Source organism: Apus apus, chromosome 3 (assembly GCF_020740795.1).
Source record: "Apus apus isolate bApuApu2 chromosome 3, bApuApu2.pri.cur, whole genome shotgun sequence".
Taxonomy (NCBI): domain Eukaryota; kingdom Metazoa; phylum Chordata; class Aves; order Apodiformes; family Apodidae; genus Apus; species Apus apus.
In genome coordinates, this window is record NC_067284.1 from 1,829,844 (window position 1) to 1,849,981 (window position 20,138).

General features: G+C 42.8%; 1 protein-coding gene and 1 long non-coding RNA gene across 3 annotated transcripts in view; both read left to right on the forward strand.

The window, feature by feature from the left end:
* Positions 1-20,138, forward strand: part of LOC127382076 (uncharacterized) — a 206,799-nt gene that overhangs the window by 61,874 nt on the left and 124,787 nt on the right. The gene's annotated exons all lie outside the window — the stretch shown is intronic.
* The window catches only part of CDK19 (cyclin dependent kinase 19), a 119,220-nt gene that overhangs the window by 48,664 nt on the left and 50,418 nt on the right, over positions 1-20,138 (forward strand). For both annotated transcript variants that reach the window (XM_051613147.1, XM_051613148.1), the window contains one exon: positions 4,203-4,343. In XM_051613147.1, coding sequence (XP_051469107.1) covers positions 4,203-4,343 — 141 coding nt within the window. The remainder of the gene's footprint in view (positions 1-4,202; positions 4,344-20,138) is intronic.

Sequence of the window (20,138 nt, forward strand, 5' to 3'; positions counted from 1 at the left end):
TCAGACTGAAGTCTCTGACTTCAAAGCTTTAAGATCCCTTTTTCTGGAAATCTGTGTTGTAACTTAAATGAGAACCTTCTGAGTATCTTTTTTATCCCATTCTGAAAAACAGTGAGGTTTTTATCACAGCAAAATGTGTTCATGTTTTGTATGGCTGTAAAACCCATTCATTGGTTCTTAATAACTAATTAAATTATTGACTATGATTTGATAATATTTAATGTGATGACACATTTACCATCCAAGACCAGTTAAATCATGATCTGGGTATTTTTTTGGTCTGGTTACATTTTTCTGTCTTACTATTAGATTCCAATGATCTCTAACAACTAACTGCTTGGCTGCAAATATCACTGAGAAACTTGGAGTAAAATTAATCTTGAAATTGGTGTTGATTGTAATAACAATATATGGACAGGCTGAGTTTGTATTATATGAAATAGATTAAATACTTGTTAAGTTTTTATTCTGCCTTTTAAAAATGTAGGATAGAGATTAGTTGTAGTTGTGTGTACCTAAAAATAATCATCAAGTAATGGAAAGGAGAAAATAATCTTTCTACCTGTGCATTTCCTAACACTAGCTGACTCTGAATATACAAATACATGTATTTAGTTTCAGCTAATGTTATGAATCATGTTCTTAGATGCTAAATTAAATTGTAAGGGTGTTGCATAATGATTTGTGCAATAAACCTGCACATTTGTTTAATCATAGGAATGTTTTCAAATAGATCTGAGTTTTCAACTGTTCCTCAAATCTGGTGTAATCAGCTGTAATCCTGCTTCCACTGGGCTTCAGTTGAGCTCTTAGTCGTGAGAAGAATTCAGGTGCTAGTTGATCACAAACACTTTTATATCCATGAAAACACTTTGCTCAGCGTAGCAGTTTTGTTTTTTCTCTTTCACTTTCCTCTCGTCATGTGTATGTTTTTGTTTTAATTCAGCCCTGCCCCGCTAGGTGATTCTTTCTCTTCTCTGTTGTGTGCAGATTTCCCTGTAGAGGATTCTGCTAGCTGGCAGGACGTCAGGTTTGTTGGGGCAGGAGGGACTGGGCTGGCATGGGGTTTGATTGCTTTAAAGTTACAGATTTTACCATCAGCCATCGTTACAGGAAGTCTTGATGGCATGATTTATCCCTTCCAGGTAGAACCAATACGGTCTTTTTGGCACTGAAGTGGAGGTTGGATTTCTTGGGAAGAGCAGCAGCATTCCTGGTTGATAGCTGTCTGTTCTGAGAACGTCACTCACAGAACTTGCTTTTTCTGCCAGAGTTGTAGGGGTTTGAGGGTAGTTTGTGAGTTCATTTTCTGTACCACGAAGCATGGGAATTGGAGGAAACAACAGGCAGGAACAGACCTAAAAAAGAGAGAGGCAAGGATGCCAAAGCATCAAGTATGTGAAGAATTGATGTGAACAGAGTGGTGGGAATAGCGAGTGTCCCGGATGCTTACTGAAAGGGTAGATGAATTCTGGTGATTTTTACTGTCATTATTTTGACATATTTAGGTCTGAAACACCTAGAAAGACCCCAGCAAAACCTAGGAGAATAATACTGAATCTGTTTCTCTGCTCTGTGCTTCAAAGCTTAGGCTCTCAAACCAAGTTGGCATTAGCAAAAGTTAGTGTATCAGAGCTCCTTTCAGTGTTACTTAAAATGTTGACTTCTTATCACTTGGAAATGGATTTTTCTTTAGGCAATTTGGTTAATGACCTTGTAAAGAGGAAAACTTGATGATGGCTCTACCAGCGTCATTTAGAAGGAGTGTGTTGAGGAATATTTTTGCCCCTCTCCTCTTCTGAAGGACTGTCCTGTGTTGATTGCTGCGATGCTTCCAAAATTGGAAACCCAAGCGATCGCTGTCGAAATAAATACTTTTGCCCACTTCTCTTTTGATTTGATTTTGCTTGTGGTATATATATACCCTTGCCAAAATTTTTTTGGTGTCAAAAACTTTGGTGTCTGAAATGAGTCCTAAGTGTAGGCATATGAAGCTGTGATTTATTTTTGGAACAGCAAAACAAATTTTACTCAGGTTAGTTTGGTCTGTCTTTGCTTCCTGCTTTTGTAAATTGTGCAACCAACACATGGTTGGGTTTTATACCACCCTTAGATTCTGATTTGTTCTTCCATAGCATTTGAAGTGCTTTACATTTAACACAGAGTCCTCAGCAGGGTTCCAAATCCATTGGAAGGAATTGGGGAGCCACAGGGTAGGGCAGGGCAGGAACCAGAGGGCACCAGCCTGGTGCTGTCATGCTCCCTTCCTCCTCAGGCACCAGAGGGGCCATGGTAGAGCCTTCCTCCTCAGGCCACCCATGGTTGATTGTGTCCCATTGTGATCAATGAGACCCTCTTCTAGTTTAATTTTCTATATGCCTTTATTATAAGGAATAAAGTTTTCTGTGCATCCTAGGCAGTTTTAAAATCTCTTTTAGTGATGACATGCATCTTGAAAAAGGGCTGAGCTGGGTTCATGGGTCTGTGTCGTGACCTTTGCTCCTGTATTTTTTCAAATTGTGTTAATAAAGATACTAATTCAGGAGTTGATGGTATTGTTACTTCTTTGTAACTCATATCACCATTACACCTGAAGGGTCATTACCTGGTGAGCATCGTGCAGTAGTGGAAGGCTGGAGGAGTTTAGGCACAGAATTTTCTTGTGCCATGGCAAGAAAAAAAGCTTTCCTGTAGAGCCATCCCTGCTGGATGTGCAGGGGTGGGGGGCTCAGTGGGAAGGTTACTGTTCATGGGCAGTCAGCAGGCTCTTGCTCAGATTTGTTTGGGGGTTTTTCCTTTTTTTTAAAGCTTCTTTAAACCATATTGTCTGCACCTTTGCTAGTGAGCCAGAGGTGGTGGCATTTACCGTGAGGAAACATTAAGCTGTTTCCATTGTCACTGGGAGCAGTTGTGACAAGCCTGGTGGGGGCTGGTGGTGGAGCCAGCAGAGGTCTGATGGCAGCACAGCCATTGGATGCTTCTTTAACCTGGGAGGGGGATGATCTTGAACTAGACAAATCCTATTTAAAGAACTGGGTAATTAGTCTTATCACTCTGCAGATTAGCATTTTGAATCTCTCTCAGTAAAAATGTAAATTGCCTATATTATTGCTGTCTTTTGAAAAACACATAATTGAAAACTATCTAGTTATTTGAGATGCTTCTTTGAATTGCCTTCAAAAAGGTGATTGATTTTTTTTTTTTCCCCCACATCTAAATGAATGGATTTGGTGGTTGCTGAACAGCAGTGTTAAGGTTGGGTTTGTGCCTTGCACAGCCCCACCTTGTCTGAGGGTTGAAAAGGTCGAAGGGCCTCACCCCAATTTATTTCTTGTGCAGGGTAGCAAAACCAAACTTAACCCCTCATCTTTACATTGACCTTACAATAAATATTAATCAGCTTGTGGATATTTTACGATCTCTCAGCAGTCTTTTTAATGATCCTTTTTTTCATTCCTTCAACTGCCTAGTGCTGGGGTCCCTTCCTACGCCCTGTGTTGTTGAGCAGTGTTTGTGCTCTGGTGGGCTGACTGGCTTCTGTGATCCCAGAGCCACTCATGAGCTTGTTGTCATCAATGAGGTGTGCAGGCGAAACCTGGAAGCAAGAAAAGAACCATTTTTAGATGTGTAAACATGATCTCACCCTAATGTTGTGGTGTGGGGTTTTTGGAGTCATGTCCCTGCTGCCCCCTGCCCCCCCCCCCCCCCAGCCCCTAAGTATTTATTTAAATATTCATTTAATGTCCACCTACTGGGATAGGAGGGAAAGTAAAGTAGTTGCAAGCACTCTGACCTGGGTGATTTTGGAGAGGAGGAGGGAAGGTGTGAAAGCCTAGAGTGTGGTCCTGGTCCTCTTTCTGGTAGATACTGCTTGTTTGGAAGCTTCTGCTCTAGCAGCTGAGGATAAGAGGATCCCAAGTGGGGAGGAGGGAGGGAGGAGAAAGTCTAAGACCCTTTACTGGAGGTAAGTAAACAGTCTTTAGATAGTTACAAAAGCTTAATAGCTTTTTTCTAAAGCAATTCAGAGAGTAAAACAAATTTAAGAAAATTGTGAACACATCACTGTTACTTTTACTTGCAAAGTTCAACCAAGTTGGTATTACATTCCACTGTTTAGTATCAGTTTAAGAAAAGCAACACAACAACAAAACCCCTTTGTGCTTATCTAACATGCTTCATGTCTCTACTTGTTTCATTTCTAGCATATTATCAAGTTTCACCGTGCCTCAAAAGCAAATAAAAAGCCCATGCAGTTGCCAAGATCTATGGTTAAATCCCTACTCTACCAGATCCTGGATGGAATCCATTACCTCCATGCAAATTGGGTGCTTCACAGAGACCTGGTAAGCCTTGCATGTGTTACCTGGCTAGGGAAGCTCCACGTGCGGGTTGGTGGGTAGGAGAAGTCAAGTCCCCGTGAGTAACCCTGCCTATCGATCCCTGCAGCTCTTCCTGCTATTGTTGCCCGAGACCAATGGAGACTTTAAACATGAAAACAAACTGTGTTTTCACATTGTTTTTATCTGAGTCATCTGAGCTGGGACAATGATGCTGGATCCGGGAGAAGGGTTGCAGATATCAGTGTCCGACAGCAGCGCGTGGGCCAGCTGGTAGATGGTGGTGGAACAGCCTCGCAAGCGTGTGGACAACTTTGAAAAGGCATTTAAGAGGAGAGTGATTGATACCCTTGTTTGGCTTCTGTGCAAGCTGCCATAAAAGCTAGTGAAAGAGTCGTTCTTCCATGGAGTATTTCTTTTCCATGTGGTACTTTTTTGTGACCGTGGGAAGAGAGCTATGCAAGTTATCATCTTGAAATTTCTCATGACCTGAGGTGCCTCTTTAAGTTGACTGCAGATTACAAGGGCAGCCAATTGCCTTGTCTTAGTTACCCTTTGCCTCTCAGAGTTTCCCACCGCTCCTCATACTTCAGTGAAGGGCTACCAGGGGTTGCAGGAAGAACGCCCGCGAGCCTGTCGTGCTTGGTGCCACTTGCATTGTCATCAGAAACGCTGGCACGAGACAAACAACATGATGCTTAATGTGTCAAACCTGTTCTTATAGTTAATGCTGTTGTAACATCAGCAGTAGGTATGGCAGGAAATGTAGCAATAACCTCTGTATAAAGCCACTGCTTTTATTTGGTTATTTTTCATCGTTGCCCAGTTTATCAAAATAGGGAAGCATGTCCAGAAACTTACAAGCAGTGGTTGAGTTTGGTGAGACAAAGATAGTTCTTGAGTCTTTAACAGTAAACTGGGACTTGGATTCATTTTTGGATGTAGAGCAAATGTTTTCTTAAAAGATAGGAATAAACTAAGCCAGGCCTGGAACAGAAATCTCAGGCATCTTCTGAAGTAAATACATTTAATTTTTGTCATAATACCCACTGACAGTGGCCAGAAGTGGCGTTTCAGGTTTTGGCATGGATATCTTGTTTTAACCTTGTTCCTTGGTATTTGTTGTCAGGTTTTCTGTTAAATGCCAGATGTTAGCAAATTTGTGTGAACCTCTTTTTTTTTTTTTTTTTTGCCTTTGGAGTCATAGCTGGGAGCAGGGGCAGGAAGCAAGTACAACCCTGATTTTCATGCTACAATTTTTTCCTTTCCTGAGGAGGCAGCTGTTGCTGTGGCAGGGGGCTGAGGTGCAATGAGTTCCAGCTGGAGAAGGAACACCTGAGGAGTCTGCATTGTTTTTTAAGGGAAGCGTATGTGTTGATGGAACTGTTAAATATATACGCACGCAGGGCCATGCGTGAGCTTGGTGTCTTGGTAGGGAAGACAAGATGGTATCTGAGGTAATAATAACAAATACCTTAGAGAGTTTTCCTGCCAATGTTGCTATTTCCAGCCTGCAGTGCCAGGTGATGTGCGTGACTAGTGCTGCTTGGCAGGTCTGATCTGGTGTTGAGGAGGTGCAGCAAAGCTCCAGCTCCTGGAGAGAGTCCAGAGGAGGCCACGGAGATGATCCTTGGGCTGGGGCAGCTCTGCTCTGGAGACAGGCTGGGAGAGTTGGGGTGTTCAGCCTGGAGAAGAGAAGGCTCCAGGGAGACCTTAGAGCACCTTCCAGTGCCTGAAGGGGCTCCAGGAAAGCTAAGGAGGGGCTTGGGACAAGGGCAGGGAGGGAGAGGACAAGGGGGGATGGATGAAAACTGGAGGAGGGGAGATTGAGGTGAGACATGAGGAGGGAATTCTGGAGTGTGAGGGTGGTGAGAGCCTGGCCCAGGTTGCCCAGGGAAGCTGTGGCTGCCCCATCCCTGGCAGTGTTGAAGGGCAGGTTGGATGGGGCTTGGAGCAACCTGGTCTGGTGGGAGGTGTCCCTGCCCATGCAGGGGGTTGGAACTGGATGGTCTTGAAGGTCCCTTCCAACCCAGACCATTCTGTGGCTCTATGATGATATGATAATGTCTCCCATTTTTTCTTGTGGAACTTTGGGAGGTGATGGTTACTCTTATGAAAAATGTGACTGTTTTCCATGGCTCTGGAATGATAGTGCTTGACTGATGTTGGAATATTTGGGAAGGGAGAAGAACAGAAATGTGTGAAGTCTTAATGTGTTCTTGGTATGAGAGTAAATTTTAGATAATGGATTCTGAGGACCTCAGTGAGAGAAAGGAAACCATTAAAAAAAATTGCTTTGGTGCACTGAACACCAAGAACAGTCTCCTAGAGAAGCAAAACCAGTTCATCCCCTCTAAAGGCAGGGGAAGTAGGTGGAGCAAGAGAAGACCCCCTTGGCCTAACTGCGAGCTTCTGTGTCTACTCAGATCCAAAATAGAACCAAAAGTTTCTGAAGAATTCAAGTATTTGAAATAGTTATTTTGGGTCTTGAACACAGTAAGAAAAACACCAACGTGATTCTGGATGTGTCCTGTCTGCTCTTGAAATTAGGAGATGATGTAAACATTCAGCAACCGATTTAAATTCTCAGCTAGCCAACATTTTCATCTGTCTCTAATTGTTATTCGTGTGCTCCCAGCAGTGATTTTTGCTTCTAAGAAAGGTACTTCAGGCAGGATTTCACTGGGATCAGTTTCTTGCGTAACATGTGAATCCCAGCTCTTTAGTGTTTTCTGAAGATGAGGAGCAGTTTGTTTGGTGTTTTTCCCTTTGCTGTTTTAAGTTTACATCCTCTGGAAAAATATTTTTCTATTTTATGTAAACCAAATTTTGCATCAAGACACCTTGTACTTTCCTGGTTTAATATAACTCTGTTCTTACTATTTTTAGCATGCATTTGGCTGTAGACCAGAGCTGGTGACATCCATAAAAGTCATGTTAGGCTTATCTCATTGCTTTTTTAAAATTTTTTTTAAAAAAGAATAAAGATTCTCCACAAATATTTATCATAATATTAGGCAAATTCTCCTGAGCCATGGAAATGACCTTTTAGACTTTATTTAGCAAATGTTGCAATGAAAAATCCGGAAGCAGGGGGGTTAGGTATTTGTGAGAGTACTTGCTTGGAGGCATTTGAAGGACATGGTTTAAATCTTATTTCGGTACTGTCTTAAATCAAAGTTTTTAAAGAGGCTGGTATACCAAATGTGCTTTTCAAAAACCCTGGCTACTCTGAAGTTATTTTTGGTGATGGAGGGGGATGAGTTTTCAGTTTCATGTGGGCAGGGGAGGCCCAGCTTTGCTGTGGGGGGCAGTCATGATGCTTGGAAGCTCCAGTGTTCAAGAAAGGGGTAGATGTGGTGTTTTGGGAGATGGTTCAGTGGTTGTAGGGTGAACGGTTGGACTGGATGACCTTGAAGGTCTTTTCCAACCTTGAAGATTCAGTGATTCTATGATAAACAGTAGCCAGCAAAACCATGAAAGAGTAATAAAGCTGGTGAACAACATGGACTTGCAATACATGCCCTGTCCTTGGGCCAAGCTGCTGGGTAGTTTCTGCCACAAGGAGACAGTCTCATTCCCCTCCTCACTACCACTTGGCATTGTCACCCATTTTAATGGCCTGGCAGGTGAAACCTGACTTAGGGGTGAGCTCCTTCAGGGAGTGAAACCCACAGAAAGTGTTGGCTTTTCTCCTGCAGAGCTTGTTTTCTGCAGGGTCAGCTCCCTGGGGGATCTCACTGGGAGTTCTGTGTGTGCAGGAGCTGGCACAGGAGCAGCGTGAGGTGGTGGCAGACAGCTCAGCAGGTCCTTCTAGCAATCACCTGCCATGAGCTTAGGTTACTTATTGTTAAAATGGACCTTTTTAATTCTTAAATGACAGTGCATGTGTTTCTCATTTAACACTTTTGTCAATTGAAACTCTCCCAACACAAGTTTAGATTGAGGAAACTCTCCAAATGGGGGCAAACTATAGCACCTAATAAATGCACTCACTGTTACACTTCTAGAAATAAGAAAATCATTCAGTGGATCTTTCAGTTGCTTTCTGGTTTTCTTATTCTGAAGGTAGCTTAAAGGTCCAAAATGAGTTTTTAGGTGTGGTTTTTTTGGTTTTTTTTTGGCTAATATGTAAATTTTCAGCAGTAACTTTCTTTGGGGCAAAATTCCAGCGAGTGTAGAATATGGGGCCAGGAGCACTGGAGGTTTGTTTTCTTTGAATAGAATCACAGAATCATTGCATGGTTTGGGTTGGAAGGGACCTAGAAGATCATCAGGTTCCAACCCCCCTGCATGGGCAGGGACACCTCCCACCAGCCCAGGCTGCTCCAAGCCCCATCCAACCTGCCCTTCAACACTGCCAGGGATGGGGCAGCCACAGCTTCCCTGGGCAACCTGGGCCAGGGTCTCACCACCCTCACACTCCAGAATTTCCTCCTCATGTCCAACCTCAATCTCCCCTCCTCCAGTTTTCATCCATCCCCCTTGTCCTCTCCCTCCCTGCCCTTGTCCCAAGCCCCTCCCCAGCTTTCCTGGAGCCCCTTCAGGCACTGGAAGGTGCTCTAAGATCTCCCTGGAGCCTTCTCTTCTCCAGGCTGAACACCTCAACTCTCCCAGCCTGTCTCCAGAGCAGAGCTGCTCCAGCCCAGGGATCATCTTGGTGGCCTCCTCTGGACTCTCTCCAACAGCTCCAGGTCTGTCCTGTGCTGGGGGCTCCAGAGCTGGGCGCAGTAGATACAGTGTGTGGAGTGAAGTATTTCATGGTATTATGATATATTTGTCCCTGCCTCCCCCTAACATGAATTATTTAGATGTAGATGGATGCTCAGTAGAACCCTTCCTTTTCAGAGACATCTAAAAATGGAGATCTTCCAAACACTCTTCTCTGTGTGTGTTCCTGGTAGCAACAAAGGATTTTTGCACTTTTGCTAATAACTCTTCTGTAGTGGATGTTAGTTGCTTAAGGACAAAAGCAGGCAGAGACCATTTCCTTTAGAACTTGATAAAAGCAATTTCTATTTGTAACAGGTTGTATTTTCCTGGAGGGAGGTATTACCTATGAGATGTTTTAAGTGCACAGAAACCATATCGACGAATTAATTTAAGATTCCACTTACGTCCTTGAGCATTTCTTTAGTTTCCTTCTTAATGTTATTAAAACTAGTGGTTGAGAAGTGAATGTTGGAAATCAAACTCACCAGAGAAATGAAGATTATTTCCCCCCCCTAGGATTGTGTTAAGTGGTTGCTTTCAGCATTATGAATTTGGAGACTTGTTCTTTGTGTAAACTAATTTTGTAAAAGAAGCCAAGTTCCTTAAGTGTTTTTTTAATCATGTTAAATACTTGTTGGTTACAAGTTTCCCCGTTTCTCTGGTGTTGCCTCTCTTCAGCTTTAGAGTGTCTAAATTCACTGGAAGTGTCATTTCACAAATTAAAGAGATGAGCTTATGGCAAAAGTCTCTTAAGTGGAACATCGCTGAGGTAGGTGAGAAGACTCAAGGTTTGGATTCAAAATTTTGATGTACATAGAGGGCAGAGTTAACATGGTCTGATGGAACAAAAGGTGTCCATGAGTCTTAATACTGCAGAGATTGCAGACAAATTCCTTTTCACTCCAATAATTGATTTGTATTATTCTGCTTAGACAAAGATGTAGGTGTTTTAAATTGTGAGACAGAGAGTGGATTCTAGATGAGGTGGTTCCCTGGGCAGGTTTGGCTGTATTACTGCTGGTGCAGAAGGAGACCATGCTGCCTCTGCCCCTCTCTGCTCCACTGTGTTCCTGCTTCTCCACCAAGCTGGGGGTGGCAAACTCATGTGAATTAAAGTGAGACCCCAAAAGAGAGGCTGGCCCTGTGTGCACATTCCCAATCTGGTTCAGCACACCAGTACACCAGTGTTACGTAGGGTGGTTATCTGGGCAGGATGGGTGTATGTGTGAGGGCCAAGTGGGCAGGGATGGGACCTAAGGGAACGTTCCATTTTCAGTGACATTGTCCTGTTCTGCTGCCAGTGTTAAGTATGTGGTTTGTAACCCTCCCTCTTCCCCATCTTGGTGCCTGTGGATCTGCAGGTGCTGAACTTTTGGCCAGGAAGAATAAAACAAGCACCCGAAATTTCTCAACATAAGACACCTCAGATTTGGTGTTTGAGTTGTGTGTTTGAAGAATCTAGTTGTAATTTCTTTAAAAAAATACATTTTTGCCAGTGGCAGAAAGTGGTGTGAGCCTGTTTTTAGGTCTGTGAGTTGACAGTCTAAAATGTCAGCATAAATATGCCTTCTTGGGTATTTCAGGCAAGTGGGAACAGCAGTTGGAAGGAAAGGGTGCTTTTCCTGTTTCTGCTGTGGAAGAGAAGGGGTGACAGTGTGGCAGACTTGTGCAACCAAGTGACTAAAACCTGAAGCAAACTCTGGATGTTGAGTCCTTACATCCTGCAGGAAAACTCTTGTGGTGCTGTTCAGGGCAGTGACTGTAGTGAGAACGGAAGGGTTGGTTTTGTCACTGAGAAAGACAGCAGATGTGGCAGAATTTGGAAGCTGACAGGTACAACAGCAGGGTGGAGGCAGTTACTGAGTTCTACTGCTAAGATGTACTGGGCAGAAGTAGAAAAGGGGGAAGAAAAACTAGTAAAAAAAATTTCAGTGGGAAGCTGAAGCAAAGGTGGGTTTTTCTCAGGAGACACAGCTAACGGAGTGAGCAAGAAGAGATGACAGGTCTGTCTGCAGGTCTGTCTCTCAGCCACCCCTGAGCACATGCCCAGCAACACTGGGCATCCCTTTTCCTCACGGGTTGCCAAGACTTGCTTTGCTCAGGATTTTTGTGATGTCCCACCTCATCATATCAGTCAGGCCCAATCTTACTTGAGCTGGGCTTTCCTTGACACATCAGCTGCCAAGTGGGCTGAGCTGGTGATGCTTCCACGTCCATGTGTGGTTTTCTGAGTGTAACCCTTTCTCTCCACATCAACCTTCTCACTGTAATATCACTAATTGGTGAAGGGAGGAGAAATCCAGCTGTGGCAGAGACTTAGCCACTGGTTTCCCACGTCCAGCTTTTTTAATAACATCCTCATGTCTCTTAAAGCAGGAGCTTTACCTGGCCTCTGCTCTGGATCTTTGCTGCCACATTACACAACTCACTTAACCTGTCTCTGCCTCTGTGTCCTGATCTCTTAGCTATTTATGGATCTAATTTGTAGCTGATTTAGCACTGCTTTGTGTGTTAGGAAATCTTTCAGAGAAAGCAGCATAATATATGTGATTTATATAATTTTTTTTTGTTGTTGTTTGATGTTCTTTTTGGAGTGATCTGGAAGTATTAATGAAGGCAAAGAATGAAAATAAATTGCATGTTGTATGAAGGTGCTAGGAAATGTCTTAAAATTTTGTTACATGGATACTGACTTTTTACTTCTGCTTTCATGTCAAAGCCTTTGAGAAATGAGAAAAATCTCAGTGCTTACTATTACTAGTTTACAGTATTTAACTACTCCCTCCTCTTCCTCTCTGTGGCCCCCTGAATATTTTCCAAGCCAAAAAATAATTAGGAAAGTTACCTAAAAAGCAGCAGAACTGAAGTGTTTTTTAAATGTCCCACTTGCATTTTGCGAAGCGAGCGACCAGTGGGTTTGAAAGAGAAGATGTAAAATGAGGAGTGCAGGAAACTCCCCTTTCACCAGCAATTCTATAAAAGGACTTTTATGTGCTGATATCAAAAGTAAATTTAGATGTGGGCTCATGCATCCCTCTCTTGACAAGCAGCTGCTGTGCAGGAATGCAGAGCTGTTGGGTCCTGCCTTCTGTCGGTAATTTTGTGCTGGCTCGAAAAGCTCCTTGGCCCTGTTCACCCCTTTGGGTGCACACACACCTCCTAGAAATAAATAACGAGTCAGCCTGTCTGCCAGCTTCTTTAAACTTCTGAAAAACCTTGTAGTTGTAATCACCACCATGGTGTGTTACCCAGTGTGTGTGTGCACAGGCAGGAGAAGGCTGCAGGAATGTGCATGGACACACACTCCCCACTCACCTGCTTTCCTGGCTCTGCACGGGTTGGGGCTTCTTCATCCTTCATCATTCCATCTGCAGGATCTCTTTGGGCTGAAAGGGCCCTTCCAGTGTGTCCAAGAACCTTCTTAATGAGCACACCCAGCTTGCAGATTTCCCAAAAGAAAGCGAACACAAACTAAACCTGCAAATTTGCAGAGGTTAGACTCCATGATGACTTGAGAAAGTGATTTAAATTAACTAGCTGAAAGGTTAACACATTCTTCCTCTTCTCTATCTGATTGGAGAGAGGATACTCTTATTTACTGCTGAGGAGCAACAGGATGTGGGTGCTTACATGTGGATCTGTATGGAGACATGCTTTTATTTTGAGAAAATGAACCAGGAGTTTTGCATGCTGAGTTTTATCAGCCTGTACTACTCTCTTTTTTCTTTCTCTCTTTAAATATCAGGCATCTATTAGGGGACACCTACTAAAAAATGGTACATTTCTGAACTGCACTTTTCTCCTTCAGTTGTAAAAACTAATCTTCAGGTGATTTAGAAAGGTTTTTAACTCTACTGAAAGAGTTTTACCTCTGCTGAGTGCATGGAAACAGCAGTTTTTCCAGGGCTGACTCATGCATACCTTTTGGTTTGTGGCAAGAGTATTAAGGTGATGGTTGTGGATTAATTTTTACTAATAAAAATAATTACAGTTGAAGAAAAATGTTTTACCTCAGGTTCTGAAGCAAGCTTATGCCCATAAAACCCTGACTGGATATAAATTCAGATGAGTCAGAAGAAACAAAGGGGCTGATTTAATGTCCTTTTGGCCGCGTTTTGCTGCTACAGTCACCAGATGACATATGGCTCCTGTGAGTCTCCTTTTCTGAGGTGGAAAAAGGGTGAGAAGGAAGCAAAAGTATCAAAGTAATTCTAGAATTTATTTGTTTTTCCTGATGCAGAAACAGCAGAAGGAAAATGTCATCTTTTCTAACAGGTTCAGACACCATCTGGTGTACAAAGGTTACTAGTAAATATAGGATGTATTTAGCTTACTGGTGCAGCTGACCATTTGGAGTGGGCAAACTGGGTGTTGTGTTCGACATGAAAAATGCAAAGTTTAGAAAAAGCTTTTTAAAGTTTGGCTTTTGTAAAAGACTTACCACTCTTTTTTTATTTCTTGTTTCTTCTTTTTTTGCTGGAGATGGTACACTTGGGGTGATGGGATTAGCTACGAGTGCAGCAGGTTATTTCTGTTTGGTCTCATTGTCCTTCTGGATAAGGCTACAAAGGCTGGCACCCTGTTGTTGACTTGTTCATATGCATACTAGAAATCAATGAAGCTTAAAATAAGTTTGTTAAAATCAATGAAGGCGACTAACAGAGCAACATAAAATCAAGAGAAAATGGAAACCCTGCCTTTGTTCCTCATGTCTCTGGCCATCTTGTGCTTTCTGCCCTGCATTTCTCTCCATTTGCCAGCAGACTGTGGCTGTCAGTGCCCTATGGAGATGTTGCAATAGCACTGCAGATTGTCTTGCATTTAAATTAAGCATCTTTGATCAGTGATGCAGTGACTAACAAAGGATGTTAGTTTATTCCTCAGTTTTGTTATGTGTGAACCTCATCAAAGAAGCTGGCGCTGCTGCAGAAGGTGACTGCTCAGCAGATGTTTCACTGATGGCTTATCTCAGGGCCTCTTTGTCTTCTCCAGCCTCCATCCTTGCTGCTTTCTGGCAGATGTTTCAGAAATCATTGGCCTCACTGTGGCTGTAAGACCAAATAGCACAGTTATGTCAGTTAATAGACAGCAGGTAGAGGGAGGTGATTCTGCCCCTCTGCTCTGGTGAGACCCCACCTGGAGCACTGTGCCCAGTTCTGGAGCCCCCAGCACAGGAGAGACATGGGGCTGTTGGAGAGAGTCCAGAGAAGTACCACAGAGATGATCCTTGGGCTGGAGCAGCTCTGCTCTGGAGACAGGCTGGGAGAGTTGGGGTGTTCAGCCTGGAGAAGAGAAGGCTCCAGGGAGACCTTAGAGCACCTTCCAGTGCCTGAAGGGGCTCCAGGAAAGCTGGGGAGGGGCTTGGGACAAGGGCAGGGAGGGAGAGGACAAGGGGGAATGGATGAAAACTGGAGGAGGGGAGATTGAGGTGAGACATGAGGAGGAAATTCTGGAGTGTGAGGGTGGTGAGAGCCTGGCCCAGGTTGCCCAGGGAAGCTGTGGCTGCCCCATCCCTGGCAGTGTTGAAGGGCAGGTTGGATGGGGCTTGGAGCAACCTGGGCTGGTGGAAGGTGTCCCTGCCTATGCAGGGGGTTGGGACTGGATGGTCTTGAAGGTCCCTTCCAACCCAAACCATTCTATGATTCCATGAATATACAACAGGCATTTTGACAGACCCCTTTTCCACTTTGTTCAGCACCTCAGTGGTGTTGGAGCACAACTCACTGTTACTTTCTGGTTTCCTTTTAGTGGCTTGTAGAAACACTTCACAAGAGTTCAATAACCTTCCTATGCTGCTTTGTAAAGTAGTAAAAAACAGTGTGGAAATTATTTTATTCTATTTATGTGAGATGATGGCATCTGGAAAGTTTTTTATACTGGGGCTATGGTTTTGCTTTCTCAAGCAACACCTTCCTCTCACTTCCATGGTAGCCCCCCTCTGTGATGCTTTGGTTTCTACTGGTATAATAAACTTGGAATATAAATATCGGTTGTTTTTATATTTACTTTATTAATATTTAACCACTTATGTTTTTTTTTGTTGTTATTGTTGAAGAATTAACAGAAAAAACCCCCCAGACCTCAAGATAGTAATAAAAATTGTGTTACTGGGAGTTTATGCTTGCTTATTCTGCTAGCTGAAATATTAAGCCCAAATCCCCAAACTTAGCATGATAATGTTCTCTGTAGCTGGTGTTCTCAAATATAACTCATGTCTATGAGAATAATTCTGTAGACAATATTTTGCATTCCTGAAATTCCCCTTGGAATGGGAGATTTCATCTACTCAAGCCATTTTGTCTTGTCCTGTAATTGTTGCCAGATAGTGTTTTTTTGACAAAGATGTCTTCTGTTCTACGTTTTCCTTCAATGCATGAAACATGCTTGTACAGTTTTACTTTGGATGTAACAGTGGATTATGATTGTTAGGATTATGAATTAGATGCAGACTCCAGTAGGTTACATTTTAATGAGCTGATACTGACTTCTAATGCTGTGAAAACTGGTTTTGTGGTTGTTGAACTGCAAGCAGGCTTAGCTGTTTGCCAGCTCAGCTGAAATTAAGTTTCTTAAATGGGATGTTTAAGTTGGTTTTGCTTCTTCAAATTCAGGATGTGAATTCCAGTCTCAGCCCTGAAACTGATTGCTTACCAACTGAATATTAATTTGAATTCTTGATAGTTCAAACCGAGAGAACTGCAGTTAGGTTTTGGGAAATGTGTATGCTGGAAATTCTGGTTATCTGGATAGGATAATAATTTGCAGTAGCTTCTTACTGTTTTTTCTGTCAGCAAATACTTGTGCGGTGGCAGGTGACTGCTGCTGTCTGCTTGGACCAAGGATTTACTTGGAAGCTGATTTCTCTGTGCATGTCACATTGCCCTGGTGGGGAGCTGGTGGTTTTGGTTCCAGCCTCTGCAGTAGGATGGGAAGGGCTTGCAGGGTTAAAGAAAAAAGATCTAAATTTTATCTTTTAAAAATAAAATAAATAAAACCATAAAAAGACCCGAGTGTGTATTGGAAGTGGTGTGTTAAGTTTGAAAAAATGTTAAACAAGTTGAGCTGTTTTCTAGTTTATAATTTTCAAGCTGTTTCTCCTCCTGCAGTGTTGAAGCTTTGATGTGTATGTTATCCCTGTCTCCAGGGTTCTCTGTGACTTCAGAACCTGTAGTTTACTGGGGGGCTGGTCCCCACAGTTCTGCTCATTTTTCTTTTTGCTTCATTGGAGAAATCATAGAATCATAGAATCCTAGAATCCTAGGGGTTGGAAGGGACCTCGAAAGATCATCTAGTCCACCCCCCCCTGCCAGAGCAGGGTCACCCAGAGTACATCACACAGGAAGGCATCCAGGTGGGTTTTGAATGTCTCCAGTGAAGGAGACTCCACAACCTCCCTGGGCAGCCTGTCCCAGGGCTCTGTCACTCTCACAGTAAAAAAAATTTTTCGGATATTCACCTTGAACCTCCTATGCTCCAATTTCCACCCATTACCCCTTGTCCTATCACTGGTCATCACTGAGAAGAGCCTAACTCCATCTCCCTGACACTCACCCCTTACGTATTTGTAAACATTGATGAGGTCCCCCCTCAGCCTCCTTTTCTCCAAGCTAAAGAGACCCAGCTCCCTCAACCTTTCCTCATAAGGGAGGTTATCTCCAGCAGAGAGGCTGTGTGGACTCAAACTGACCAGCTCTTTTCATGGTGCACAAGGCTTGAATCCTTCTTCAGTATTTAGGTAGTTTGAATTTAGTTTAATTGAAAAACTTGAACTGAAGCAGAGGGTATGGCTACCTGAACAAGTTACAGCAAGGCAGTCTAGGGTGTGGATTTACTCTGCATTAGTTTCTCTATAGTAGCTGCTCAGCTGCCTGTTTTTATCCTGCAGAAAATACAGAGTTCTTTGATATCTCCCTCTTTAATGAGAGTGAGATAAAATTGCCTGATGTGCCATCATTAAAACCAGGCAGCTACTGCATGAAACTCCAAGTGCCTTACATTGTTGCTGAAGATTTCTTCTTCAAAATTCTAATTTGGGTAACTACAGTGTTAATAATAACTTCATGTTACTGTTTTTTCCTTTTCCTGACTGGTTCTCATATATTGAGCTTATAAAACAGTTCAACCTTTTGGTTACATCCCTTCTGCTGTGCATGTCTAGTTTGGTCTTTAGTGTGCAAGAACCACTTCAGTCTACCAAAACTTGTGCTCAGAATTCTTTGTGTGTCTCTCAGTATCCCCTTTTCATCTCATTAATATCTGATTTCAAGTTGTCAACTGAGTTGATAGCTTTAGGATTTTTACAGCCATTACATCTGTATTAAAGCTGTTGCCTCTCGTAAAGCTTCCTTAGACTTTCACCCTGGTCCTGAGTTTGTAACGTGACTGTTTTCAAAATGGATGTTGTAACTATAGAGAAGAATTTCAGCTGATGGGCACGGTACGTGCAAGGCACGGGACAGGGTAACAGGGAGCAGGAGGTCATCTGGTGAGATGTTCTGAAATCTGGGGGGTTTCTCAAAGGTATTGTGATGCACCGTAGGCTTTCCAAAGGTCATAATCTGGCTTTGAGGAGCAGGAGTTGAACGCCCAGCCCATTTATGCAGTTTGAAAACAGAAATTAAAAATTCCCACAGGGAGTTTATTTGCATTTTAAGCACTTGATGTTTTTTGAGAATGTCCACGGACTTACGGGCAACATCAACAGTGAGGTAAAACATAAACTGTGAGCACTAAAACCAGACATTTTTCCCAGTAAATTGGGGAAAATTCGCTCTAGCAAGGACAGTCATGTCTTTCTTTGAAAGTGTACTGTGTGTTTGAAGTTGTGTAAATGAAAAAAAATTAGGAAAATATTAGGACAGCTTGACCTGCCCCACTTGAACATGCTGGTGTCTTTGGCGTGAATCACAGCACATTTCTGAGGAACTGGCTGCATCTCCCAGCCCCTGCGTGTCTGTGCAGGCTGCCTTTCATTTTTAAAAAGGGCATAATTGTTGAATGGAAAAATATTATAATTGGTTTAGAACTATTTCAGATTTTGTTTTCAGCACGTAGATCCCCCTTCACAGCTCTTCTGTTTTCTTTCTTGACACAAATCTTTAATTTGCTTCCAACTTCCTGCTCCTCTACCTGCAGTCCCATATCGGTTGATCTGATCTGCCTTTTGCCACCTCTTTACCATTACTCATCTAACCTTGACTCAGGTTTGACTTTCCTGACATACTCCTCTTTCTTCATCTTCACAGTCTTAATTCTTGCTCCTCCCTTTGGCCTTTGCAGCTTGGAGCTCTGCAGTGGCTGGTGCAGGTAGAAGTTTATCTTTCATACCTGGAAACACGGGAGGGAAGAGCTCGCTCATTCTAGATGGAGGGACCCTCCTTTATTTTAGGTTCTCATTAAAGGTACCATACTGATTAAAAAATGTCATAGATTCATTAAAACCTAATGGTCTCTAGCTTGTTATCTTACCATATTGTATCACAGAAGGGTTTGGGTTGGAAGGGACCTTCAAGACCATCCAGTCCCAACTCCCTGCATGGGCAGGGACACCTCCCACCAGCCCAGGTTGCTCAGAGCCCCATCCAACCTGCCCTTCAACACTGCCAGGGATGGGGCAGCCACAGCTTCCCTGGGCAACCTGGGCCAGGGTCTCCCCACCCTCACACTCCAGAATTCCCTCCTCATGTCTCCCCTCAATCTCCCCTCCTCCAGTTTTCATCCATCCCTCTTGTCCTCTCCCTCCCTGCCCTTGTCCCAAGCCCCTCCCCAGCTTTCGTGTAGGCCCCCTTTTTAAGTTGGTAATGGTGACTACTGTGGTGGTTCAGCCTCAGAAAAGATGTTGAGACCACCTTTCTTAAGGCTTTCGCCTCCCAAAACAGCTTTTCTGTTTTTTCTCACTCGAAATTACCTGTGCCAAATCTTCTTTACCTGTGTCCTCTAGCTTTTAACTTCCGTTAGTAGCATGAAGAATGAGTAGTGTGATCAACGTTGTGTCTAAGCTACTACAGTCTGTAGTTCTGACATGGCTTAGTTTCTGTCTAAGCATTTGGAGATTATTGAGAAAATCCTTTACAGAATGAAAAAGGGGAGTTTATAAATTTGGGTGTTGGCAGGCTTTTTTGTTGTTGTTTTGTTTTTTAAGTGTAGGTCACTTTTTGTCCTTTCACTTTAAAAATAAGAACACAACAAACAAGAACAAAATTAACTTCCCAGAAATGTTGGTGTTATTTACATTATTGGAAGCATGTGTGTTACTGGCTGTGGGGTTTTTGGAGGTGTCCAGCTGATCCCATACGAGGATTAATGATCTTGGAGTTATTTTGCACAAGTTTGTAAAGACATCTGAAAAATCTTCAAAGACAGACTTTGGTCCAGAATTGGCCTCAGCTGGTGATAGATTGAAAGCCCTTGGAGTAGCTGGTGCTGAAAGCTGGCTGTAGGCATTGCAAGCCAAGGACTAATTAGCAGAGCTAATTAGTGCTGCTACACAGCACAGCAGCTTCAGTTCAGCGTGCAAGAAGGGTCTTGATGCTTGGGGTAGAACTATCATAAAAGTATTGCAGATAACTCCCGAGATGGGAACAAGTTAATAAATAAATAGTTGATAACGTGTCAGGTTACATTTTTCTAAGATGACTTAATGAGTTTTTGGGTTTGTGCTGCATAAGTCATTTGGGAAGAGCCTAATCTTCAAAAGTGGTTAACAATCAAACTCCTACACCTTGTCTTCTGTTGGCTACCTAAAATATTTAAGCACCACCTTTTTGTATCCTGCCAAGAACTGCTTTTTGGTTTGCATTAATGAGTACAAGTAATACTCATACCTAATGTATGTGTTCATGAAAGCATCTGGTAACATAAGTGTCTTCTGATGCGTTTTTGTTAGGTAATAATATAAAAATGAAGACACCAGCAATCTACTGCAGCATCCAGCTTTTTAGAATGGGGAATGCCACATTGTAGCAGCACGTTAGACTAAATGTTGTGAAAGAATTATATTTACTTATTTTCTGAAAAAAAATCTTGTACACTTCTGAAGAAAGGGAATTAAGAAATTGCTTCTTGTGTGAATTATTTGGGCCTGGCTGC